The sequence below is a fragment of the Anarrhichthys ocellatus genome, unplaced genomic scaffold, assembly GCF_004355925.1.
Source record: "Anarrhichthys ocellatus isolate YVR2014 unplaced genomic scaffold, GSC_Weel_1.0 scaffold3, whole genome shotgun sequence".
Lineage (NCBI taxonomy): Eukaryota > Metazoa > Chordata > Actinopteri > Perciformes > Anarhichadidae > Anarrhichthys > Anarrhichthys ocellatus.
This window is the reverse complement of record NW_022280033.1, coordinates 12,480,365-12,508,175: the sequence shown is the minus strand read 5'-3', so window position 1 is coordinate 12,508,175 and position 27,811 is coordinate 12,480,365. Positions and strand designations below refer to the sequence as shown.

Sequence of the window (27,811 nt, the reverse complement as noted above, 5' to 3'; positions counted from 1 at the left end):
AATGGGTTGGTGGGTTGTTGCATAAAATGCCATTAAGGTTGGTAGTCAAATCAAATTGCTCTTACATTGAATGATGTCATGATTCTCCAGCAGCACAAACTGGGGCAGCATACAGTATTCATACATAAATAAAAGAACATCACCTCCCTCTGTACTTCTGTGTAAGTACATTGTGAGAGATGAGAAAAATGAGAGTCAAATTCCTTGTATGCGCATGCATACTTGGCCAAATGAAGCTGAATATGATTTAGCGTTACGGGCATTGTGTTTCTCTATTTTCCTTATCATTACATTCACTTTACACTATTTACAAGATATCTTTATGTGTTTGTTTAGTGTTACTTATAGTAGTAAACTTTTATGTCTAAATGTCTGGTTAAATTACTGTTTGTTTAAACTTAACATTGAGAGCCAAACTTGAATGTCACTCTCTAGTAGGCAGAAGTACACATTTGAACTATAATATACTCAGATAACAGAGAGAGAGAGAGAGAGACCCAGGATATGAAAGAGAGACTTTCTGAACAGAGCACTCCCTCGCTGCTGTTTAGGAGACATCTTTGTTGAGCTTTGATTTTTAATTTCCTGCGGGGGAAGTGACCCTTCCCAATGCCAGAATTTAATTTCAGCAAGTCGGAAAAATGTGTGTGATCTCAATTACAGTGGATAGTATGCCCTTCTGACACACCTGCACTCTGTTATGCTGTCGGATAAAATCTGTTTTTATGTAAAATCATGTAAAACCATGCCAAAATTCCACTTCCAGCTGAGCTAGGGAAGATGCTCCATCCCATAATGGAACATATATGTTAAACATCTGTGTACATTAATCTGCTGCAATCACATCAAATGAAGTGTATGTCACACAAAATCAGATTGATTTTCGCATGTTCACCACTAAGCTTAGTAAAGGTTGATGTCATCTACAAGTGCTGTTTACTTGGATATTTGTAATGTAGATAGACAGGCAGACAAATAGACAAATAGAAGATAGACAGATAGATAGATAGATAGATAGATAGATAGATAGATATACTGTACTGCTATTTGCCATATCATGCACACTGCTTTATAGGATTATCTGGCGCACTCCAACAAGCTGAAAATGATAAAGCCCAAGGATAAATAACGGCTGACTGTGAACAAAAATGAAAATTAATGATCCTGGTTGGTTTGACAGCCACTTTAATTCTTGGGTGCCTTGCTGTGGTGGCGCATTCATGGGAACATGGACATTTTGACAACTCCCCGCTGACCTTCACCTGAGCTCAGGGACGGGGAATTATGGCCTCAGCAGGGCCATCTGAAAGCAATATATTTACTGTTCATTATGTCACTCCCCACAGGCCGTACAGGGTTCATCAAGCGCTAATAAAATGAAACATCGTATAAAAAGAAAAGAAGCAGTTTCTGCCTTTTTTAAATGAGCTCCCTCTCTTATCAGATTTCTAAAAAGATTATAAAGGAGAAAATATTGTTTTCAAACACTATAAATAGAAACTGGTCTAAGGTTAATTCTATCAGTACGATTATAAGACAAAATATGAAAATAGATAAATGTATTCATCAAATGAGAACTCTCAATTACTTGAGATTTTATTTTTCTTTGTTGTAATGTATTAAGACATAGTCACCCATAGACATTCCTTTCCGAGATTATCCTTCCTCAAGCAGCTTAATTGAGGCTCGTGCAAACACACTGGTTACAGTGATAAAGATGGGAAAGATACACGATAGATTACTAAAACACTATAGGGAGTAACCACAAATTAAACAATTAGTTTCATTTATAATTCATGAGAGGTGTGAATGCCACGAGAGAGAAGAGATGTGGATGATAAATTCACAATTTTATCTCATAAAAATATTCATAAAGCAATACATATTTAACTATTTTAAATGAACAAGGCAGTGCTTACATTATTAGTTCTGACTCATCAGCATTGGAAGGCAATCACATGACATCACTTACACCCAAATGCTGCGACCTCTTACTTCGTTCATTAGTGAAAGTTTGCGGTATGATACTATTTTGATTAGTAAAGATTCTGCTCAAAGCGCTCTTCTAAACGTTCTCGAAAAACAATAAAATCAAGTACAGGAATATTGCAGCCATTTTGATGCTATTCTGGTGGATGTAACCCACAAACCAAAAAACAAGTGCACTGATGACTAGAAACCCATTGATACAGCAGCGATGGATCAAGTGGGGTCACGTAATCTCCCACTGTCTTTCATCAGCTCGTTCTCTCTCTAAGGATGTGTGGGCAACGCACAGGTGATTTGAAGCCGAGGAGCCGGGAGAAAAAAGCCGAGGCAGGAAATGAGAGGGGAGGGCAAATAAATAACACAGAGGCATATGAATCCACTGCATCCAAAGTGAAAAACGTTAATTAAGATGAGCAGCAGAAATAGGTACACTAATAAAGGCGGGTAGTTGAATGACGCTCCACAGCTCACCCGTGAATTGCTCATTTTCATTTTCATGACTGTGTACACTTCTTTTTTTTTTTTTAGGTGAATTGATCATCAACAACAAAATGAGGAAAATTAAACTGGGCAATGAAGCCTCATACAACAGTTTGCACAATATCTTACGGAATCTTTTCTTCTACGAATGCTCAGCAACACGAGCGATCAGTGTGCCTGTAGTGTTTAGCCAACAAAAGTGCTTGGTTAGGGTTTGGGAAAAGATCGTGGTGTGCGTTAAAGTAACTACGGACGTTATGTGACAAATAAATCAACGTGACGTCTGGCAGAACAAAAACAGCAGTCACCTGGGTGAAAGTCCTGTGTTTTTTTTACCCTCCTGTCCAACTCAATGTTCTTCCTATGCAGACATCATCTCTCGATATATTACGTCACCTGTTCTGGCTGACTATTACGTGGGTTGTATCAGCCCGTTCTCTTTCACAGGGCATCAAATGCTGATGCTCCGTCACAACCCTCAACGTCTGAAACCAACGCACAAGTAGCAACAATGTAATCCTATCCCCGTTCTTATTAGACGTTCAGAGGAAACGCTCTGGGAGTGTGCTGACGTAGCGTAAAGACTGAAAATATCCAAACAGGGTGGCTTGGTCAAACAAACAGAGGACTTTCAACCAGGAGACCGGTGTTTGTGTCCCAAAGCGCTGTTGAGCTATTTTGAAGTTTTGTTTTCTGTACTTATGTACGCGTTGTAATGTAACGTTTTTTACGTTCTACTTTAATTACTTTCTTATTTCAAGCCCAGCCATCATGTTTTTCCCAAAGCTGACTAGGTGGTTTTAACCTAAGCAAGTATTTTTGTTTGAATTCACAATGTTAACCATGTGTTTACTCCACTGTAGTACAGCATCATAGCTAGATCTCAAGTTTATTATGAAACATTTGCTTACACGTTACCTTCCTCCTTCTAAAACATGAGTAAACTATAATGATTGATAGCAGGACATAATTTTGACCATTATAATTCATAACATATTTAAGCTGAACAACAACCAAATGTGTCTTCCAAGTGGAGTAGATATGCTACTCTGCTTTTAATTAAACTAGGGGCAGAAACAATTTGCTAAACAGAGATGAGCTACTCAAAAATAGAGGTTGATGACATGCCGCTCCACTATGACAGAGGGAAGTGTTGCATTGTGCCAATTTGTATGCCCTATGTAATCATATGTTATATTATGATAATACCTATTTATGATTAGCAATATTATCTCTCTCTCTCTCTCTCTCTCTCTCTCTATATATATATATATATATATATATATATATAAAACAAGTCTCCCTGTAAAGAATGTTTGGTGGTGTTGGTCTTGAGCGTAATGACTCTCGTTGCAGACCTCCTGAGACAAATTGCCACTGACCCCCATGGATTTTCCAGGGCACACTCGATTGGAAATGGACTATTCAATTTCCCAAAGGGAGTCTTGCCATTTCTTCACTATGCATCATTGAAAAGGGAGAAAAAAAAATATTCACAGAATGTTGTACCAAAGGTGCAAGATCTCTCGGGTCCTAATTGTAGTTTAATTTATTATATCTGTTTACCAAACTCAACCACTTATGTGATTTTAATTTCAAATTTAAAGCTAAGGAGGGAAATAAATATCAAAAGTAATAATCAGCGTCTCAAATTTTAAGTTTTCAAAATATATATGACAATTTGCAAGTAAATTATGCTGGTCAAAAAAGAATCCTAATTTTACAAATCAATACAACCCAACCTAAACAAATTCCACATTATTACAACTTGGTGTTTATTAATCTAATATAATTTATATTTTTAAAAGGATTCCTGTGCATCTTAATGACGAAAGTTAAAGCAAAATAGAACGGTATTCACTTTTGGATTGAAAAATGCATTTGTAATCATTTAATTGTGGTTTCTTTAAAAATTATCATCTGTAATTTTCGAGAAGAAGACATTTGTCTCTGCTGTTTTGAGCCTTATTTCTCTCCATATTTAGCAGTAAACACTATAATGCCACCATGACAAGAGTCATGGGAAGGACAAATTAATATGTCTTGGAGTGTGAGTGATTCCATATAAATTAGTCACACTGTATCCCTTTTCCCCAGTTTAATGGGAGAAGATGAATGTACCATTAGAGATGCGGGGAAATAACAATCTCTTTGAAGGCAGCTAAGCTACTGGCTTGCTCTCATAAATCACCTACACAAAGCAGCACTACAGTACCATACGTTGCTCTGTAAACATCTATTGTGCACATTTTTAAAAAAAAATCTCATCTCATAATACATACTGAAAGGATAAATATGATTGCCTATATACAGCACATCATAACAACACCTGGCGGCATTGCCTCAGTGGATGCCAGTAAAATGGCCTCATGATCTAAAAGCTGAACTACAAACAAACCGACATGCACACAATGCATTTCACAGTCTACAGCTGAAGCATGGGTATCTCCTTTTAATCTATTTTCTGCTAACAGTCATCCGCTCCCCTCCCTTGCCAAGAAATAGAGTTTTTCATCACTGCAGTCTCTCACTGGCATCGACCAGCACTATTGATCTGGAGCAGATCTCCTTCTATTCTACCTACCTGGGGAGCCAGATGAGCCTTGTTCAAATTGATCCAACCTTTGTATTCTACATTCTCCTTCGCCCTTTCCTAAGGTTTGGAAAATGTATAAAGCTTGTCATCTTTTATAATAAATATTCTTTGGGAAACGCATGATAACTATTCATTCAAAGTCTGATATCAACATTGATGATGTACACACGAAGGAATGCTGTTGAAACCTGTCGCCAACCCCAGAAAAGCTGTCAATCCAGAGAAGTTAGTGAAGGCACGTTACTGCTTATCTGATTCACGATGCTGGCAATGAAGCTGAGACTGGCACAAAGAGGCAAAACATGTCCATCAGAAAGCCAGGCAGGCAGGTCTGATGTATGAAATTACACGTTAGCTCGAAACAAACAAACCTCATTTTCTTCAGAAAGAAACAACTCTCAGGCAACAGTGTTTTTCTTCTTTCCTTTATTGCTATATTTTCCCTCTGCGTCTGTTATAATCACATGGCTGTTTTATAATCCCCCTTCATCACACTTATTCTTTCCACACAGTACCCCCCATCCCTTTCTCTGCCCATTTCCTTGTGCTCATTCTTTAAATGCCTCTCTCTGTCTGCTTTAAGTCCTTCACTATTTCTGTCTTTCTGCCTTCTTCCCCCCCCTTCCCCCAGGAGCAGAATCTGTGGTAATATACTAATCTGTGGAGCTTTATAGTGCAGCTTTGCCAATCTGCCATGTCAAGATACACAAATCTCACTCCAGGCAATTACAGTCCTTTTTTTTCTGTGTGCTGCAAAGCAGTCTGTTTCCCCATCTCTGTGAAAACTGCCTCTGTGACCCATCAAGTACAATTACCTTGTTTCTAACAAGCCCTGATGGCCCTGGGGTGGCACATGGGACAGGTGAGCTAGGCAGTGCAGGCATGAACGAGGTAAATTGGTATGTATTAAGTAAGCTACAACTGGGATAAATTCAGTGTGCACGTAATGTTTGTTTAACCAAGCCGTTGAACCCACCAAGACAACAAGGAAGCCATTCCTTCATCAAGCTGCATACAAAATTAATTTGGCTACTCTGGCTACCTGATGGCCGTACAGTTTTGATAAATTATAGCAGTAACATGGATGAAAAGAGTAGTAAAATATGTTACTGAAGTAAGAGTAATGTACTCAAAGCAAAACATAGGTCAGTTAAAATGATTTCTGAATAAATGGTACTGCATTACATTTTTAAGTGCATTAAAATGTTAACTTATGGCAGACAACCTGCTTTCCCCAGATGTCAACTGCACCACCGAGCCTTTATGTCCAAACTAGCAATAAATTCCAGCCTGTGCATACAACTGATTAGCGACTATAACAATATAACTGCCTCCCTCATTCTAGTCTTACAGCCTTACATTATTGCACAATATAAATTAAATAGCCTGCTGGGTAGAGCATCTCACACACACACTGCTTTGTTTCTTGGCGACACAGTTGTTAATGCCCTCCTCTGTACAGTGATGTACAGCAATCAATACGTTTGCTGTTGTACTCACCTGCCTGAACGCCATTCTTTGAATCGTGTGCACTGCAAAGTTCTCCTTTATCTTCTCTGCTACATTCTAAATGGAATAGAATCCACTCAGCCTCTTTGTCCCACTAAAACCAGTCCCAATAAACCCTTTTACGCTCCTCACAATTCAAATAGTTGAATGACAAAACATTCAGAAACAGCAGAAAGGTTGTGCACATAGAAGTTCTGTGCTGGCAGGTCCAGTCAATTTTAATGTTCCCATTAACAAAACTACCTAGTATCTCGCGCTTTTTTTAATATGACCAGGGGTGAAAGTAGATTTTAAGTCATTCATTTTAATGCCTGAATGGTGTAGAAAGAAATTACAAACTTTAGACATCATGTAAGCCAATAACAAATGATTTACAAAATGGTGTTAGTGCCACGGAATAATTTGTAAATGTTGACGAAACATTTAACATCATAGTAATTTGTTTTGCTGAACAGTTTAGAAGCAGCAGACTTACAGAAGCTGCGTAGCTTGTTTGATCTGCTACCCGCCCGCGTTGTTGGAACAAAACCTAACATCTTGAAACATCACGGCATATTTTGTCATTTTATTTGGGAGATTTTTGCAAGAAACCTGCCAAAAACCAACAGCACTCGATGTCAGACAGTCTGATGTTTGCCAGCAGTAGGCGAACTAAACAGCTTTTTAGAAAGGTAGCAAGCACAGAGCTTAGAAGCTATGTATAAAAACTAGAATGGCACTCAGAGAGCGCAGACAATGCTGTATTCATGTCCTCCCTGGACGGTCCCATTTCCCGAGTCGGGAAACCCACCATCACTGAGGGGGTAGTATCGCAGTGGAAAATACATTTAAGAAAAGCACCTGCTACCAAAAAGTGAGTCCAGTCGAGCAGTCCATAATTTACTTCTGCCCCTGAATAGTGGCCTAGTAGTTTCTAAAGATTTTAAAAGCGTAACCCTATGTGCATATCTCAAACACACACCAAAGCATATTTTTCAACTTTGGTGTAATCTTAAATTGTCATTCCAACATCAGATACCCAGAGTCATGTTCACGCTTCTGATTTAAATTAAAGTTTGATGACATGAAGGCTTTAAAGCCATGTTTTGACAGCCATTGGCCTTCTCTTTTTGTAGAGAGGCCAAAGCAGCTTTGGCCTCAACTGATTATTCACATGAAAAAATCTGAGTCGAGAGAATCACTTTGGTTTAACAACTTAATACTCATAGAGTATCTCCAGGAGATGTGTGAGGAGACAGTGAGGAAGCAGGGCCTTAAAATGACCTGTGATCAAACCACATCCTTCACAGAGAGTGTGAGCTGATGGCTTTGGGCAGAAGGTACAGCTTACCAAACTGTAGTAAGTTGAACAGTTATACATTTTCCTTAGTTCCACTAGCAATCAAACTACTGAACTGTAAAATAAGTGTGTTAGTGTGTGTTAAGGGTAACTGTGCAATTTTTCTTTGGCGTGTTGTAATATTCTTGGGTGTATGTTCTGGGTATATGGATCTGTGTGTATTACTGAGTATTGGTTTGATTGTACACATATCCAGATATATTGTATGTCAACATATCCTCATAAAACGGTTTGTATCATATCTTATGAAAAAATGACTCCTCAAGTCTGGCAACACTTGTCAATTTCCGCTCGTTACATAGTCTTTTCAAAATAAACTACCGTCTTCCTAAGAAACAACTTAATAAGGTTTAGGCAACACAACTTTGGTTCAGGAATACATTGTGGTTAGGATTAAAATAGCAATGAAAGTTATGTGTCAAATGAACCAACGTTGACTTCTTGTTTCACACGAGGCACGAACAGCGGTCTCCTCGGTGAAAGCCTGGAATTTGTTTGAACGGTAAATGGTGATGTTGCTGACTCACAATTAGCTGATCAGTGCTCTTTTAAAAAGAAATCTGTATTCCTCACTGTGTGAAAGGGATATCTATCATTCTTTAATATGTAAGGTTATGAGGTTGTACTTGCAAATGACCTTTTACCCTCAACATTATGTCAGCATAGTCAACATGTTCATAATATTGTTCCACAAGCTTCCTGAAATTGGTTGATTCAATAAGTAGAAATGTATTGGATCCTTGCATCACTAATCAAAGACTACTATTACACCTGTCTGCGCAACAAAATCCATATCTTACTAATATTATGACATTTATTCATCACACTTTCCTCCTCACTTTAGCATTCATCATGTTTTTTTACACTGCTGTTATGAGGGGAAAATGACCAATTATACGTGTGAAATTAGTTTTGACAAATTTCTGTTTGCGTTCTCTTGACTCAATGCATACACACCTGCAGCCACTTCATTGTTTCTGTAGTAGTCTACCAAATCTTTGTGGATGTAGTAACAACTACTCGTCTTAGTAGTTGCCTTGAATGCTCTGCCGCATGCAGATAATGCGGGTGTTAGTGCGGATAAAACTGTAAATCAGTATTTGTTACATTTTTTTAGACTCTCATCATAGGGATTTAAAGATATTTAAGGGAGAAGCTTGCTTCCTTATTAACTTTGAAATGTAGGCCGGTCGACAGGAAATTCTGCTTAATCTTGCAAAAATAAAGGTCCGCTTAAAACCTTCTTTCAAAAATATTTGCAAAGATGCGGAAAAAAAATAGCTGTTGAGACTTAAAACTGCCAAACTGTGACACTTGCAAGATAATGCCGCGGTAAACATTTTCCTTCACCTTCATGTTTATAACTTCTTGGTGAGTTTTTCTTAATGACAGAAATGACTAGGTAACACATCAATATAAGGGCAGCTTCACGTCTTTCTGTAAGCGCTCGGATTTCACTTTTGAAAGCTTTGCCTGCTGGAGGAGACAGGCTGTATGTAGGATGTCTTCTTAATAAGAACATCATTTAAAGTGGTTTATCTTCACAACAGTAGATGTCCTTCTGAGTTACCGAGGTAACTCCTTAGGCCATCAAACAATAGTAAACTAATCTCAGACCAAAAACATTTACTTTTGCATATTATATTTCGAAATTCACTTTCTCAGTCTGATTTGTATGCTATGATAATAAGTCAGGCTCTTACAGTAAATTAGCAGTTTTCAGACCAGATGGTGATGGTGTTACCCATATGCCAAGATCTAGAGATAAACCCACTTTCAAGTTTTTTTTGAAAGTTCTGAGTCAGCTTCTCAAACAGCACTTCCACTGGCATTTTACATAATGAGAATCCAGATGAGCACTCACTGTAAAGTGTAATTAACTCTGACTATGCCCTCCAGCAGAGTCAAGACCGTCAGAAATGAGCACTCAGTGCCATCTTCACTAAAAGACGTTTGGTTTTTAAATACATTTACTTCACAGGTCAGTATTTATCTAAAAAGAAATGACTGGAACCACAGATATACTTATAGGGTTAAAGCTGAGAAATTAATAATCCTGGGGAAGTCAATAGAGCTGAAAGTATTTCATTGACAGTATTCGAGGTTTCATGTGAAGCTAAAGAGGTTGTATCTGTTGTTGATTCAACGCACACCACATGGTATTGTGTTGCCTGTCAGATAAAGAAGGCACAACGTCTTGACGAGTTGCTCTCTGACATGCTATTGAACATCATCTAAAAGAACTGCGTTTTCATTGCAAAGGTATGATCATCCCCAGATTAAAACGTAAACAGATTTCTAGAAAACAAATACAAATCAAGGTTTCAGAGCGTCATGACAGAACAGAGAGGGAAAGAGGGATTCTGATGCATACTTGACACAAAACAATTTCCCCCGTCATGGCAATTTCTTTTTGTCCCACAACCACCGTCACTAATATCATACACACACAGAAAACACACCCACCCCTGAAAGCTTAAAGTAAAGTATGTTGCCTTACCCTGACACATTTCACCTGTCATGTGTCAAACTTGCCAAACTAACTGTAAATCAAAGAGAAACCCAAACCCTACACAAGCCTATGTGGAACCAACGTGCTTGTCTGTGCCCCATTAGCTCTTCCCCGGTCAAGGCAGAAGACCAAGGGTGACAGGACATTTGCTGTTAGGGCTTCAACCCTTTGGACTAGCTTTCCTGAGGAACTGAGGTTAGAAAACTGCCCTCTTTTAAATCATCTCTCACTTTAACCATCTGGCTTTTTCTTAATTATTTAATCTTACGCTGAAGTTACTTCTTATTTGTTCATGCTGTGTAATTTTCTCCATTACTTTTACTTCTGCTGTTATTTGTATTTGTTGACTGTGATCTTGTATTTGATTGTTTGATGGCAGTAAAATGACAATCAAAGCCGGTGATATGTGAGACTTAGAAACTAACGTGGCATTTCGTTTGGAACAACTGACTTTTTTCTCAAGCCGAGTATAATCTTCAAACAAGTTCCAGGGAATAAAGTCACTGAAGCATTTCACAGCACAAAGCTGGAAAGCAGAACATTGTTTTACAAATTACTTTACAACAAAAAATAGATATAGTAGCCTGTCAGTGTTGCTATTCTTTTCAAGTGTGGGAGTTAAAGAATCCAGTGCTGCGTAATGTTGGTCGATTATGACCTTTGCAGTTATGCAGGTGGTTGAAACATACTGGACACTAACGCATCTTCCTGAGCATGTGTTCAAGTAAATGGGTACTTCAAAATCCCACATACAGTACGTCAAATGAGGCTTTTTCAATGTCTTTGCCTGTCCTCAACACACTCCTACAGCACTTACTCACTGAGCTGTGCTGGATCACAGCTTACTATCCATTACTGTACTGGTCCACGGAAAAATAACATATGCAAATATTCCTTACAAGACAATTTTTCTTTAGGTTTAAATCAACATGTCCTGGATCAGATGGGACACTACCATTACAATCTTGCTTCTGCATTAAGATCTATCTTGCATGAGATTTAATGATCATACTGCATACATTGTAATGCTAATATACCACGACGTGTATGCATGTAGAGTGAACAGTGATGCAGGCATTGTTTTTGTCTCATCTTGTCATGTTTTATTCGCAACATCAAACACACCGATGTATGACAGACACACAAATACACACTCACAAGTCTTTGCTCTTTATGTCAACTGTATCAATGTTTAGTGGTAAAGCCCACAAACCACAGTGGATTTGTATGTGTGAGAACACAACGAATATCCACCTTGTTTACTGCTACAATGGCTGTGAAAATGTCACATGTGATAATTAGATGCTCAGTTTCTACATCAGTTCATGCAAAGTTAAACAGTAGAACCGTTGCAATGTCAAAGTTATTGCTAAATATAAGACTTAAAGGGGCAAGATTCAGAGCATTAAATTATCAGCAAACAACTATTTGCTCTGTTTGTTGATATAGTCAAGTAATGTTTACCTGAGCAGATAATGAAGGGGCTCTCCCTCTGTGTGTGTTGTTATCAGAGCTTGTCCTTGCTTTGTTGACATAGCCAGGCCGGTCTCACATTCTACTGCATGTGAGTGTGCCCCACTGGCTAGCTCACGGCTGCCGCTGTGCACTTCGCTCATAGGGCGGTTACAGCTGATAAGGCCGTCCAAACCGGCCTCGTCATCGCTCAGCCATTGCCGTGTTGAGAACCGTTGAGAGACAACAGAGATGCTCCCAATCTCATATACAGTATAGCAAATTTAAATTACTATTTGAAGGCATATATCGGCCAAGTGTATGACACCATTTGAAAGGCACTGGTTTATCAGTGTTTAAACTTCCATTTACTTTGACATATAAAAATACAGCACATGTGCAAACAAACTAGAAAAGGCTATAATGAAAAGGAACAATTTCCTTCTTTAGAAAGTGAAAGCAATTACATTAGAAAGTATACTAATTTAGAAACAGCCCAGTGGTACCTGTAAGCCTGTCTGCACAGCCTGCAGTCCCTCTTAAGCTGCACATGGCAGTTTATTGTGATGACAGCAATTAAATACCCAGTGGTCTGTGTGCCAGCGGTATTATGACTTATCCTACAGTGTGGCCTGCTCTCTAGAGCTGAATGGAAACAAGGTTTTAGGAAACCAGCTGAATGCAGCACACAGAAACAAGCCCATCCTCAAGGGACCAGCCATGAAACAGAGGATAAACCATACAAGTGGTTAACGTGACACAGTAGGACCTCAGGGGGGGCTAACATAATACACAGTATTCTCACAAGCTTAAAGCAGCAGACCATGAATACAAGCACTGTCCACGTTCCTAGATTTAATGCTCAAGTGGGGATAAGGGTTTGTGACTACACAGTACATAACTGGACTGACTATGCTTCACACTGTACCACACAGGGGACAACTAGCAATGGCCCAAATTAGAAGCAGTGTGCTACGGATGTCAGATATGTGCATCACCAGCATTCTCTCAATCTCTCCCTGTGGTTTCCCTTCTGCCACAGCTAAACTGGGTGTTTGGTATAGTGTTGTAAAAACCTGTGGGTTTCAGATTTAGCCATGTAGTGTTCCCCAAGAACACCAGCATCAAGTGTGTACTAGGGCTGTAAAAGAGCTTTGATAGTCAACAATTTGACAATCGAACTAGTGAAAAACTACTAAGGGCAGTAATCGTCTCGTCATAGGTTATTTAACTTTACCAAGGATCACCAGATTTACAGTTTTGCTCATGTATACATGTGACATGTATGTTTCAGACAACTGGCATTTGTCTTTACAGAATACCAACACCAAGATCATCTTTACATAGTTAGGTCAATGACAACTATTCTGTTAGTCTAAGGATTTTGCAAATCTTGTAAAGTAAAGTTTGATTCAAATCAATTAATACTAGAATTACATGCATGTCAAGTATGTGTGCAATGAAAAGGCAACTGGTATGCATCCACTTGCTGAACAGGAACCAGTAGGATTGTGGAAATGACACTTACCTTAGGAGATGGAAAAAATGAATCTCTCCATTCTTTTATGCAGAAGGGTTTCATTTGTGTGTGTGTGTGTGTGTGTGTGTGTGTGTGTGTGTGTGTGTGTGTGTGTGTGTGAATGATATTGATGTATATATCACTGCAGCTTTGACTTGTAGCAGCAGAATATCTGACAGTAGAATATGATTGCTTTTCACAAATCATAAAGTAAACAAGGCAGTTTGAGGTTGGTGCGTGAAGTATAATTAATTTGCTGTATAATTAATTTGCTATCGTTGTATGATGAACAATGTCAGAATAGGGGTAGTGCCAAATTTTATTGGCCTACTTGTGCTAATGCAAATCTATTCTGCTGTGTGTGACTTCGTTCTTCGATAGCCTATGCTGCCTAAACGCGGTTAATGCTTGGCCTGTGTTATTATCGCATTGAATGAACACGTGCAGTGCAATTCACTATTTGGTCAAATTGCTCCATTAACCAACTTAAAAAAATGAAAATTGAGTTGAGGAAAACAGAGCCAGAAACAGAGCTAGCTCGCCTTCAAAATAAAGTTTGCGCGTTTTCAAACGTGTATGGTGCGGCGATCAATTTAAGGAGAGCTAAATTTCTGTTTGCACTTTTAACTATTCTACATAAAATAAAATAAATGAATAAATACAAACAATTTTGCTGTATTATCCTTTGGCCTGTATAAAAGAAAAATGAAAGCAGTGTTAAGCATAGAGTGCTTTTACATCATCACAGATCATTGCAGAAGAATAATTAATGAGTATACTCTAATTAACTGTACTCTGTGCTAATGCATGGGACCCGTGTTGTGAGCAGATTACACATGTGCACCCTGTTGGAGACTGTCATATTGAAAATGCTATTAAAGTAAAGGGTAGCACTGTGTACAGTTAATTGGAGCATACTCATTAATGATTGTTATGCGATGATCACTGATGATGTGCAAACATTATATTTAACACTTTATTCAATTTTGTTTTATACAGGCCAGAGCATAATCTTGCAAAATGATTTTTATTTATTCATTTATTTCATTTTATGTAGAATAGTTAAAACTGTGAACAGTACTCATTAAATGTCTCAACACTATAGCTTGTAACATTCACCCAATTAGTTTAATTAAGAAGCCTTAATTAAATAAATAAATTGATAATATAATGAATCTTTCCATACAGATAATTCCAGTGGCTGCGCCGACTGGCAATTTTTTCACAATCAGTTGTGGCACATGAAATATGACTTCATATGTATTACACAATTTCCATTTTCCAAGTTGGGTAATGGAACGAACTGACGTTTTGTTGCATGGAATTGCATTGCACGTGATTCAATGAGACAGTAAAACAGGCCAAGCATTAACCGCGTTTAGGCAGCATCGGCTATGAAAGAACGAACTCACACGAATCAGAATACATTGGCATTAGCACAAGTAGACCAATGAGATTAGGCATTACCCCTAACATTATTCATTATACAACGTGAACAAATTATTATACTTCATGTACGGACCGTTTGAAGACTTACCTTTTTTAGATGGTGCTTCACAAGTTTGATAAGCGATAGCATTTAACATAACACACAATATCTTTTTGGCAAAATAGAAATGTTCCAAACTGCGTAAAATAATTTGCAAAACCTAAACCAATCGCATAGTATATGTCAAAGCAACAACAAGAGCAAGCAAAATCAAGAAAAAACTTTTTCCAGTGAAAATACTTAGAAAACTTAATTCAGTACTTTTCAAATTTGAAGTTACACATTCCCCAATTAGTAAACCACACATACTGACAGTCAAGTTTCCCACACTTCAGAAAGTTATAACTTGCTAGATTTGGTTTTACTTCATTTACTAACTTGAAAGAATCAAATGTTTACCTTGAATGCTCAGAAGGGACCTTAGTAGCCAAACTTCCCCTCTTTGCCCTGAGGAGGAGAGTCAAATGTCAAAGATCAGAATTCCACTTACCCCACAGGGAGAAGAGGTGATGATCACAGCCAGGATGGGAGGCCCACAACACCATGATCCAGCCTCACCCAGCAAACCCAAAACCCATTATTTGAACAAAAAGAGTGTAGTTACCCCCCGGGTGGTGGTGGTGGTGGTGGTGGTGTACTGGAACTAGGACAGCAACTATTGTGTTCATATGCCCATGTGAGTCTCTTTAATGATTCCCATGCATCAAGCAGAAAATAAAGGTGACACAGCTTAAACATGTGAATGCAAAGCGAAAGCGGCACCTACCTTGGAAATCTTTCATATATACTTGAGAAAGCAATTTTGTAAAATGCCAATGACCTTATATACTGCATTTAGCCCGAGTATATACTGCCACAAACACTGCTGTCATAGTTTCATGAATTCAGAGAGTTAAAAGGGTTGTACCTTTACTTTTACCTATGAGATTTGATGAAATGTTCCATGAAGGAAGCAGATTCCAGCCAAAAAGGGAGAACAAAAGCAGAGGGGACACTGATAAGTGTCGTGGTCAAGTCGGAAAGGGACAGACGGCAGGAGAAGGAGGCTCGATGGCTACATATATGTGCAAAAAGAGGGAAATGTGTGACAGTAAGAGGCGACTAACAAAGGAAAGTGGAAAGAGAGGAACAACACTTCACATCCCTGCTCTGCTGCATGACAAGTGGATACAGTAGCCATACAAAATGGATAGATGAAGATAGAATGGACAGATCGTCTGTGCATGACAGATGAGGATTAGCTTAAAAATTCAGTAAGCTATTTTTCCACCACCATGCATTATATCCTAATATTGTTAATGCAAATGTCCCTTTACTTAAACCACGTCATCTGAACTGCACAGTAGATGTGAATAATTAAAAAGAAAGAATATACGGACAGAAATACCCAGCAGAGTGGGAGCGGAAAGCCAAATGAGCTTGAAAAAGGGGTCATACAGAGAAAAAAAAAAGTCACTGGGAGAATGAAAATCAACTAGGTCATTCAGAATAAGCGAAATGACAGCCCATATATGAAGCTGCAAGCCTGAGTATTGCACAAGAGTCATATGCAAACACACTTCTGAGCACAATGGGAGCAGGAGGGACATTGGAGGAATGATGGGGAAAAGGAACAGAGCTCATACCTTGGTCGCCCATCATCAGGTGTGCCAGACCTTAAAGGAAAACAAGAGCACAGTCAGCAGAGAAGAAGGGATCATGGGAAGCTGTATGACACTGACACGCAGGCATCTCTATTAGAGCAGATGTCTGTGTTACTTGAGGAGTGTTGGGAGAGGGAAGAGTGGGACGGAGAGAAATAGGAGGGCGCACAGACAGGGTTGGCACGATGAGCATTTAGTCAACCATAGCAGGTTGCAATGCATCATCAGCCACTTACTCGTCATCATTCAGAAATCTAAATTCAGGTTGACCTTTTTTTTTCATTAAGATGAGAAGTACACAGACTATCATCCCACCTACCCACGAGAGAGCGATCCCTATGCACAAATATAGCAGAAGACCTGTTTTACCTTGACCTCCAACAACTGTCAACAGTGAGTCATACTTGTGTCACGCAAAGAAAAAGGAAACCGATGGGACATGGTCTGGTCACCGATAGGAAGAAGCTTTATGTTAGCTGCCAACTAATTCCAGTGCTTTCCTTGAGCAAACTTTTCTTCCTGATAGTGTACATTATCATCACCCTGTCGTTTTTAAAATATGGGTGATTTCAACCTCTAACTACCAATAATCTGCTCCGCCCCCATGGAATCCTAGTACACCAAATGAAATGATTTTGCTCATAAGGAAGAAGAATGCATTGAGTTAAATGAGGGGCTTAAAGTCTCTGTCACTTTGTATTACAATACACTTACCAACAAGACATTCAACCAAATAAAAGCAAATTTTCGATTTGATCGAGAAATCTAACCTCTCCATAGAGTCAGCTTATAATAGCAATAACCATGAACGGACATTTTACCTTTTTTTAAATTAATTTGTTAACACTAATTTAAGGAATTCATCTATAGTGTTCTGTTTTGTAGAACCTAGTGCAATACTTTATTATAGTATTGCTCAGCTAAGCCTTTTAAAATAACTTGTACGAAGGCCACTTGGACCTTTTTAATGTTTTAATATTATTGTATTCTTTCTTTCTGATTGATTTGTTTTTCCAGGAGCCCATCCTGGTTCCAGCGTTGGCGCTCAAGGTCCAAAGCCCTGCAGTTTTATTTATTCATTTATTTATTACTTAGGAAATCAACTGAGCACTGAATAACCGCTGAGATGAAATGGTGAAGCAGAAAGCCAGCAGTACTCCAAGGCTACTCGAAGTACTACTGCCAAGTATAGAGTAGTAAAAGCTCATTACATGCTTCATTTTTGATTGAGGTATTAGTTTAATCACACACATGAAGACTTGTTACTGTGAGGTGTAAAAAAAATAAAAATTAATTAAAATAAAAAAAAGACCTGATTAATGAGACTTACCACTCCAGTTATTTCAATGCCATTACCAGCATGAAATATTTGCTTACATTTATTTAAGGCCATGACACGGTGTAGACATACACAATTTTGAAAAAATGGAAGCCAACAGTGAAAATACCCACCTTCAGTATAGTTGTCTTCTGGAAGCACAGACAGGCAAAGAGAAAGAGAGGAAGACATTCATTAAGCAGCATGCAGACTAGTACTGGCCATTGCATGTCGTAACCATGCAAGGCATTAAACATCACATGCAAGTGACCTATTGTAACTCCTGCAGAGGAAATGCTGATCTATTGCATAGGCCTTCATTTTGTCGTCTACCCTTTTTGCTCGTACACTGACCTGGAATACAGGACAGAGTTGTAACTCAAGGAGCCCTTCTGAATATTTGATATAACCTTGAAGAACTAAACTATTTGCTGGCAGCAGATAAAAACTGGTCATCACTGTTAAAAGATTGAAGAACCAGTATTGATCATGATCCGTAAGGGGATAAACATCTTCAGGCATGAGGCTGGTTCATTCTGTTGCGTAAGGCTAATTAAATTAACTTCTTTTTTTTTCTCTTTTTCAAACATGATGGACTTTAACTTTTGGTTACAACAACTATTTAATTCAATAGATTCAAGGGAATCAGTGTGCAGTGTTTTGTTGTTTTTTCTTAAATGAAAAGCTGCTCCATATGTGATGAAATGCAGTGCAAGAGACAAGAACCCTAATAAATAGCTGTGGTAAAGCAAGGCTTCGAAGGGTTCAGATTGGGTAGTGGGGTCTCGTGACTGAAATCAGGTGACTTGGTTGCCATACTGAAAGCAATGACCAGTGAGCATGTATCGGCAACGCAAAAGGAGATTGTCTCCCAAAAGAAATTTCTCTAACATTGCATTGTCAATCAAAGTGAGTTGTGAGGAGGTGAGACAACTGCCATTTGTAAAACCTCTAATAAAAGGAGGCCAAGAGAATAATTACTTGTGGGTTAATTAATAGCGAACAGGTGAGGTAAACATCATGCTACCAATGAGAGGAAAATAAATGGGTTTGAGAAAACATGCAAAACCATTGAAATGAGAGTTTGTAAGGGCCCAACTGCCTACAAAAACAACAACAAAATATAGTCAGTCAACAGTTCTATTCACCATTAAGTGCTTGTGATTTGCCTGGAGACTGATTCCATATTCAATATTAAAAATGTAAAATGAAAATAGCAGAAATACACAAAATTATATTTTTTCTTTGGTGATACATTATTATGAATTCTCAATAGGGCAACCATGAATTAAAATCATAAAGACAGTAGCATGTAATGTATAATCAATATTTGTACAACAAAAAATATCCTGGAATCAATCCAATTACTTTAACGATGCGGCCAGTTGGGCACAAAAGACCAATTGCCACTACAAAATAAACTCCTACCTCTGTAAAATGGTTTCTTGCCCAGATTCAAGCGTTTTTTTTCACCCAAGACTTACCATCACCACTGGTTCCCCTTCCAAATCAGACATCATGCACAAAAAACAATCCAAATCATCATTTTGTGAACAAATTACAACGCAATCAACCACTTTCACTTAGCATGACAAGAACAAGTCAGTTCAAATATATGTAAAATTTGTTTTACATATATTCAGTTGTCAATCTGAAGTACTATTATCCAATAAAGTAGTTTATCCAAGCCCTTGTGGAATAGAATATTTGGGATATTTATACCATTTCTTAATTAACTTTCATATTTTTTTAACCAAATTAATTCTTTGAAAACAAATTCCGATTTGCACACAGACTCATGCACATTCAATCCAGATGATTTGAAATGTGTGCAGCCTCATGCATTATGAGGATCTTATTTCCTGATGTCCTTGATTTCAGTTTGGACGTTTACAGGACAGTAAAAAAGTGCACTTTGTTCACAAAAAGTTAGCTTGATGATGAAAAGCACACTGCTGAAAAGGCATTCCGACAAGGCAAGCATGAAGCTGGCAGTTGCAAAGTAACGTCATGAGAAGTGTAAAGTAGAAGAATCACGACCGTTTGCTTATGTCAAAACCCCAAAGACTGATGGTGACTTTTGCGGCAATGTGTAGTCATTCCTCCCATTGCATTTCAATTCCAAGAGTGGCCCGTTTAACAGCATTGTTTTGATAGTTTGTTTTAGACTGCGTGTAAGGTTATCATATAATTAACATTGTGTTATAGGGATTCCTTTCCTCTAATAATTGGTGATCAAAAGCAAATAAAAATCAGATTTAGAGGTACAATGATTAATTAATCCTAATTAGGTTAGCTTGAGAGGCATGCAGTATAGTATCCTTATATGAAATCTGATCTGAGCACATTTTCTTCACACTAAGAGAGACATAAACACAATTTAAATGGCAACAGGGGAGAAACATCACGTTTCTAATGCAGTGTATAGGTGCTCAGAGAATTTGATTTGTTGTATACATCATTCTTCTGAATCACAGTAAACAAGGTTTCATTTGGTTGTATTTTGAAGAAAAGAAGCTTTCCTCTTCCAGCAGTATCAACTGACATGGACCATTAAAACAAGCCCCCTATCACAAACACACACACACACACACACGCACACACTTTCTTTCACAAATGTACCCAGCTGGTTGCATTCTAATCCAGAGACGTAAATCCATTTAATCCCCTTGACAAAGTGATCCCAGTGCTATTGTGCTGGTAAAACTACACCGAAATGCACTCAACTGTCTATCAGATGATCTGCATCTCTGATGGTCTTGTGCTGTTGATCATGCGCACGGTGTTTAGCTGATGGAAAGTAATTACATTACTATTCAATTTGATGCCAAACTAAATAAAGCATCTGGTGTGCAGCAGCAGAACAAAAAAAATCAAGGATGGTAAATATTTTTAAAAATCAATTTTCTTCTCTATTTGCCTCCTGCAGATATGATTTTGACACTTCAACACAATCGTGATGCTTTGATTGTGAGCTCAAAACTGTGACATCTAAATCACGCCAAAGTGACTTCGTAGAAAGCCAAAATCCAAACATGTTCTTATTCCAACTCGTCACATACTGATGCTTTGTCAGACCCCTTGGCATCACTTTCTAACGCACCGGGTAGCCCACTGCACGGGTGCAGTAAACATGTGGTTAACGTTGTTAATTCAAACAAAAACACCTAACATCACATAAGTACGCAAAGCAGGTCACAAACTTCACTAACGCATCTTCACAATAACAACAAAACCTTGTGACACGAACACCCGGTCTCTTGGTTGAGAGTCCTGTGTTTTACCCACCCACCGTGTGTGTTTTCTTTTTAAAAGTCATTATACTACAACATCCCACTCCCGGACCAATTCCTCAGAGCATCTCATAATGACGCCGATGGGTTTATATTGTAGTTACTTGAAAGCCCGGTGTGTCTCATACAGACGCTAAACGGTGCCGTGTGTGTCGGTATCAGACAACAAAGTAATGAGAAAAGGCTGATTATACTTTACACCGCTATCAGCCAGCTCGACAACATGTCATTAAAACATCTATGTCTGTCCTGCTGTGTGTCTGAATGCAGTTGGCTGATGAGACATGGCAAGCAGCATCATAGTGCTCTTGGTGACACTACAGTTCACATGAAGCAACATGTGTCACATTCACTAGAGATATAATTCATTTTTTCTCTGCCTTATGACAATTTAAGAACATGCTGTTTCCCTGAATCAACCTTTTGTCGTCCACTCTTAATGTCCTCAGAATTGAAGTGTTTAGGTTTGTTGGAATTCCTTGTCTCTATTGTATCCTAGTTTCAGCTGGTTCTACTGTTTATTTTAACCAATTAACATGCACTCCCTTAAAGGAAACACACCCCAAAATGAAATGGTTAGTGCCCTTGAACTCTTTTAATTATAGTCATGATTTTTCCTTAAAGTCAAAATCAATGTACGTGATCCTGAAGGCAAAAACTAGGGAAAAATGTAGTTTGTTCTTGCCTGTTATCTTGCATAGTTTTGTATGCGCTCTTGTTAGAAATAAGAAGCTGTAGCTATACGGTGACATTGAGATCCTGAAATAGGTTTCACAGATATCACAATGGAGCTTTGTGCTGTCAAATCCCGTATTTTCTGTCAACGTTGAGAAAGGACTCAACTGCAAGCCATCACCAATAAGGTAACAACTTTCAACCTAGATATTATACTTTACTGAAAGACTATGTAGCCGCTTTTCAAAAATTGCTTTCGGTAAAAAAAAAAAGCTTCTAAGAGAGCCTAATTGTGTGTGTAATGCAGCAGCTCTTAAACAAATGGCCCCATTCTCTCCTAGAAAGCTGTGTATTTAAAAATCTGAAAGTCAGACTCTACCTTAAAGTTTTGTAGTAGTAGTGTGACATCAAATACTGTATGTGTGTTCATGTTCTGCATCCGTAATACCATTTTTATACAGTCATCACTATTCAGGGAAAACTAATTTGTTCTCTAGACTGGTCAGAGAGGAGGTGAGAGACTCACTTAAATAAGGGCATTTCGTATAATAAGTAAAAAGCAATAATAATGAAGACATAATATGTAAACGATGTTCAGTATTATGAAAGCGGTTCAATTCCATCTTAAATAGCCTCAAACTGAAGCAGTTTATCATGCCAGCATTGCTTTGAGAAGTAGGTCAGCTAGGACTATGTTTTATTGTGGAGAAGCTAAAATTCTTCATACAAAAACCTCTGATATTTGGACATCCCTTCAAAGGTGCTGCATCAGAGACATGAGTAGGTGACTGCTTGAGGATGTTTAGGTGACACCATGCAATGCATCAACATTTTCCAGCTCTTTTGAAATATGGTGAGTCCAGCTTCCTTAACGCCAGGTTCACACTGGACAAAGAAGCACCACAAGTTTTGTTTTTGGGCTGCACGCTTCCTTTCCCCTATCATGTAAACCAGTCGGGCTGATTATAAAGAATGCGTTTGCTCCAGCTCGCGAACTTCAACGATACTTTCAGCAGCTTGTCTATCTTCTCCACTTGCTGCGACCGAATCTGGCAAGAAAACACACTGATAATCTACTATGAACAAATTAATTATATGTTGTATGTGATATTAATGATCTGATTCTAAAAAATGATTAAAAAAAAGGCATCACACGCTTTCAACTTTCCTCTCCTGTCTCCTCGCTGTTCTCCTGACGTTTCAATTCTCCAGATTAACCTCCCCCGCCCCAACATTATTTAATTTCAAATTCCATCCAGGTTTCAAATGACTTACTTATTAGACATATTTGTCAGTTGTGTCTAAACAGAGTGCCAAGCACATGCACTCACACAAGAAGACGGACAGAAAGAGCGAAACAAGCAAAAGAGCAGAATTGTTGCTTGTTGACTGGCACGGAGAAATGCTCTTCTGGTGTGAACAGCCAGACAATTGACACAGAGCGGCATTTCCGCATCCAGAATGAACCTGCCGTTTGGATGCAGCAAACCACTCACTGCTGTTCTGGTGCTTGAATTTGTAATTTATGATTGACTAAGGATCATTTGTCTTCTATTTTACTGACGGACAGATTTTGACTCGAATCCTCCTCACTATCCTATACCTCTCCCATACTGCAAAGACCCGAGATCCTACAATTCCAATCATGCAACTCAATAGTGGATTATGTCGTCTGGGTTATTTTTAATAACTTTGGAAAACTGTGCCCCACCTGACATCATACAACTGTTTTCACAGACTGAGTAGTACTATAAGTAAACTGAACTTCATAAAATTAACGGACTGCTCCTTTAAAATAATTGTGCAAACAAAAAGTGCATTCTCTACATGGTCTCCCCTGACAACCCCCCACCCCTGTACTGCAGTGTTGATAATCAGCGGGTACTATAATGTCATCACCATTCTACAATAACAAAGAACAGAAGGCACTGAATTCATTGCCAGCCCATTAGTTTTAATTTTGAAAAATAGTAGCAGGAAGGCTGCTCTGAAATCCTTTGTCGCAGAGGCGCTTTAAGGGAAAATGTAAAAGCCTTGCAGCAAAGGTCAGAGCTACCGGAGGATCGATTGTTGTTAAATTACAAATTTGACCAAATCAAGAATTATAAGTAGAAGTGAAGGCTCATCTCTTAGTACCACAGCCTAAACCTAATGCATCTATCTTACAGAGGAGCGTTAGTGGCATTACACAGCTCACCATCTCTCTCATTATCCTCCTCAAGCAACTGTCGGAGTGGAGAGAGAGGAAATGGGCAGAGTGACCGGCCACTCTGATGGAAACTGATAGCTCCCACAGCTCTGGCTATACTGCACAATTTCAACTTTTACAAGCTGAGTCGGTTAACGGTGCCACATGTAAGCTTTCAGAAAAATACACTCTTTGTATAACATTTTTGTGAGGTCAGCCCACTGACACTGCATTCCTCAATATTGGACAGTGTCCAGTATCCACTTCAGCAGAAAGTCAACTAGTCTGCAAATACTTAATTTGTAGCTAACGTCGATGGAAAGATGATAAAACTGAAATAACATACACATTGATAATAACGATGACACAATATGAACTAATAACCTTCGTCCAGAGAGTGCTCTTAGAACCAAGATGCAGAGGAACTTTCATTTTGGTGTTCCTTGTGGATGAAAGTGGTGTTTCCATGCACCAGAGTCCCTTTAGAAAAACCTCCCACATTTTTGCAGAAGGGTCTGAAAGTCTGCACCGCGCAGCCCTGGTTCTACTTCACCCATGCCACCCTTCCCTCCAGTTAGCCCAGCACTACGCCCTGGGCCTCGAGCAGCATGTTGTCGGTGTTGGCTCCCAGCGAGGACCTTCGGAGCAGCAAGGCGAAGCTGTGCTCCTGGCCCAGGGAGGAGACGCTGGACACTCCTCCTCTGGCTGGAGATTCCGACTGCAGGCCAAACTGCTGCCTAAAAGGTGCTAAATTCTAAATTAAGATCATATCTATTGCCACAACAGCTGACCGGAAGGTGGACGATATGCTGCTGTGAGGACGCTGTTGGTCGGGATGGTGTTATCAGCTGTAACTGCTGTATGAGCGCAGTGCAGAGCTAACCAGTGGGGCACGTTCACATGCACTAATATACACTAAAAGGCACACACGGCCGACCCAGCTATATCAACTCAGCACAGAGAAGCTCAGATTACAACACACACAGATAGAGAGTGACTTTATTCTCTGCTCAGGCCAATAGTCCTTTATATCTTTAAGTTACGTAGCAAATACTTGTTTGCTGCTCTATCAATACTCTGAATGCTGTAGACAACCTCAAGAAAGTGAATCAATAAAATTGTGATAGAAACTTATGTCCAACCACATTTGTTCTACAGCCATTCTTCATCATAAGAATGGGACAATGGTGCGCTAACTATACCACAAAGTACTCACACAGTCTTAATTTTTCTCGGGACAGATGGTGTGTGGACAATAAAGTCCAATCCAGTTATTTCCAAAGAGACAGCCCAAACAGAGGGGATTGTGGCAGCAGATGTGCTGAAGACCTCGTCATTCTTTTACATCTTGTGGGTCAGCACGATCCAACAGGATAATCAGAGCAGCTTATACAGTAGTTCTAACAACCTTAATCCCAGGATTGACAATATCTAGGATAGTATTACAGGTGTGGAGTAAATCTTTTTTATGATGCAGTAGCTTTTAAACACTTGAGTATTAGGCCTGGTGGGGAGCAAAGATGTCCTAAGAATCAATGTAAACTGCACATTTTTAAGTATTGGCTCAGCATATTTGTAACCTCATTGTATTAGAAATCACAGCCTCGTGTTGAAGCAAGCACCTTAAATACGCTCAGCAGTTGCTTAAGGAAACTGTAGTTGTGGCTCTCACCGTTGACGTGTGACAAATCCCTATCTGAAGAGCGCTCTTCAGCTGAAGTAAAAAAAAAAGTATTAATAAAGCACACTGAGCATTAAATGTAGCTAAGCTCTAAGTACTGTGAACAGTGAGCTATAGCCCTTCCCATTAAAAATGACAAAAGAGACAACTGTAAAAAAAAAATGAACAAAAAGATCCATAGCGACCTTTGATTTATAAATCTGATCAATGAATCTATAAGGGTGGATATATATATTACGTGCAAGAAGGAGCACTCACCTACTTGTACAGGAGGTAGAAATCCCTAAAGGTGACGAATAGTCTCCCCTACGCTATTATTGTGAAGTCGGATTTATTTGTGCTCTTGCAGTTATAAAGGGCTTCAAAGTCACATAAAATGTTGTTGAAAAGTGATTTGTCTTCGCTTCACCATTAGCATGACAGCTTTGAAATTCTGACAGTGCACTTTCGACTTGTTTTTAGCATTTCAGACGACTCTCATGGAGGATGACACCTAACCAGCAGCATGAAAGGCAACTTATGTTCAAAGTGAAAATATCATCTGCAGTCTGGAATTTAAAGAGGCACATTTTCGCCTCCATGCAGCTTTTATTCTGAATCTGTCGAGAGGAGATCAAACTGTTCAGCGATTATGCAAGGTGAGATATTTTTCCAAACAAAAAACTAAAGGACGTCATCTATGATAAACAAACAAACAAGACAAAAAAAACTAAACTCCTTATGTCAGCTCACATGCTACAATAAAAACACACTGTATAGCCCAGTTTAATACAAGCATGTGTGAGCGTGCTGTGGATACTCGGACATGTTTATTTGCGCTGTGGGACGAATCCCGTTAAAGGAGAGTTTTATGTCAAAGAATTTCACAAACACCCTTTGACAGTCAGAAGCAGTTGTATTTATTAAACAAGGCAAAAATCCTCCAGGAAAATCCCTCTAATCTTTTGATCCCAATATCTGTCATTGGACTCAGAGACAGCAGTATACTAATAATCTGCTTTCGTCTGAGTGAAGCTGCACTAGAGGATTCTAGACAGAATGACACTTTAGGAGATACAGTGAGGCCACGTGTTCGTGTGACATACAATGACAGACATACTTCAAAGAAAGCGCTCATTTTAATAATTCATCTTGCTATATTGTGTCTCAAAGCAGTTTAATCTATATGTGAACACGTGCAAAGCTACTGAATAATTAAAAAACGGCTCATTCATAAATTTCATTTATCTCATTCAATCTCATTTCATAAATCAGCTAAAAATGATAGTGTTGCTTTTGACAAACACAAGCTACGTATTGAGTTCACTAAAGTAACTGTTTCCATATGTGTTACCCTGACTCATTGTGCATTTATCTACAGTCTGTCTTTGTACAGTTGTGCAAAAAGCATTGCTCTTGTATATAAATTGATGCAAAGTCCCAAACTGTAAAACCTCTACAAATGTCAAACCCTGCTAGTCCCATAATCAGCACAGGGACAGGATATTAGGAGTAAGCTCTCTATATATTTCCAACGACTGTAGTATTTGAGACGCATTGATTTTAGTTGTTAACTGCACAGACATGTACCATTAGCTTTTTTTCAATCAGATTTTTTTTCCGTTCAGTTGTTCAGCCACCCAATACAAGCCTGCCCACTTCCTCACTCTATTGTATTTTTTAGTGCGTTGGGTTGAATTGTCCTTAGGGATACAACTTGGCACAACACATCCAGTACTGACTAGAAGCATGCTGCCAGAGCATCAACAGATATTTCAGTTTAAATTGATTCGCTTCTTCATTCAGAAACACATACACGGTGTGATGAACAGTCCAACAAGTTCTTTGCTAGATGTCCTGCAAAAGCCAGGATCGACAAATTATTCCCCAAAGAAAGAAATCCTCTCTTTTTTGTTTGACACCAAAAGGCTTTCAGTCTTTCAGTATCACTGTAGCCAAAATGTTTTATTAACAAATCAATATTTTTTTATCTAGGAACAACGCATTGAATATATCCTTTAGGAGTTTGGTGGAGACGAAAATGGAGCTATGGTAAAATGGGAGTAAATATTATACTAATGTTACAGTCAGAGACATGCCTGTAAAAGAACGCCGATGTTGGACGTTTCACACCTCTTCCTCGTCCTCC

At 38.8% G+C, this 27,811-nt stretch overlaps 1 protein-coding gene across 1 annotated transcript in view; it reads right to left on the bottom strand.

Moving 5' to 3' along the window:
- Window positions 1–27,811, bottom strand: part of LOC116378737 (neurexin-1a) — a 236,807-nt gene that overhangs the window by 200,314 nt on the left and 8,682 nt on the right. Inside the window, exons 3-5 of the mRNA XM_031840694.1 lie at window positions 17,981–17,998; window positions 16,511–16,540; window positions 15,793–15,804 (exon numbers count right to left, since the gene is read on the bottom strand). Of these exons, the coding sequence (XP_031696554.1) occupies window positions 15,793–15,804; window positions 16,511–16,540; window positions 17,981–17,998 (60 nt within the window). The remainder of the gene's footprint in view (window positions 1–15,792; window positions 15,805–16,510; window positions 16,541–17,980; window positions 17,999–27,811) is intronic.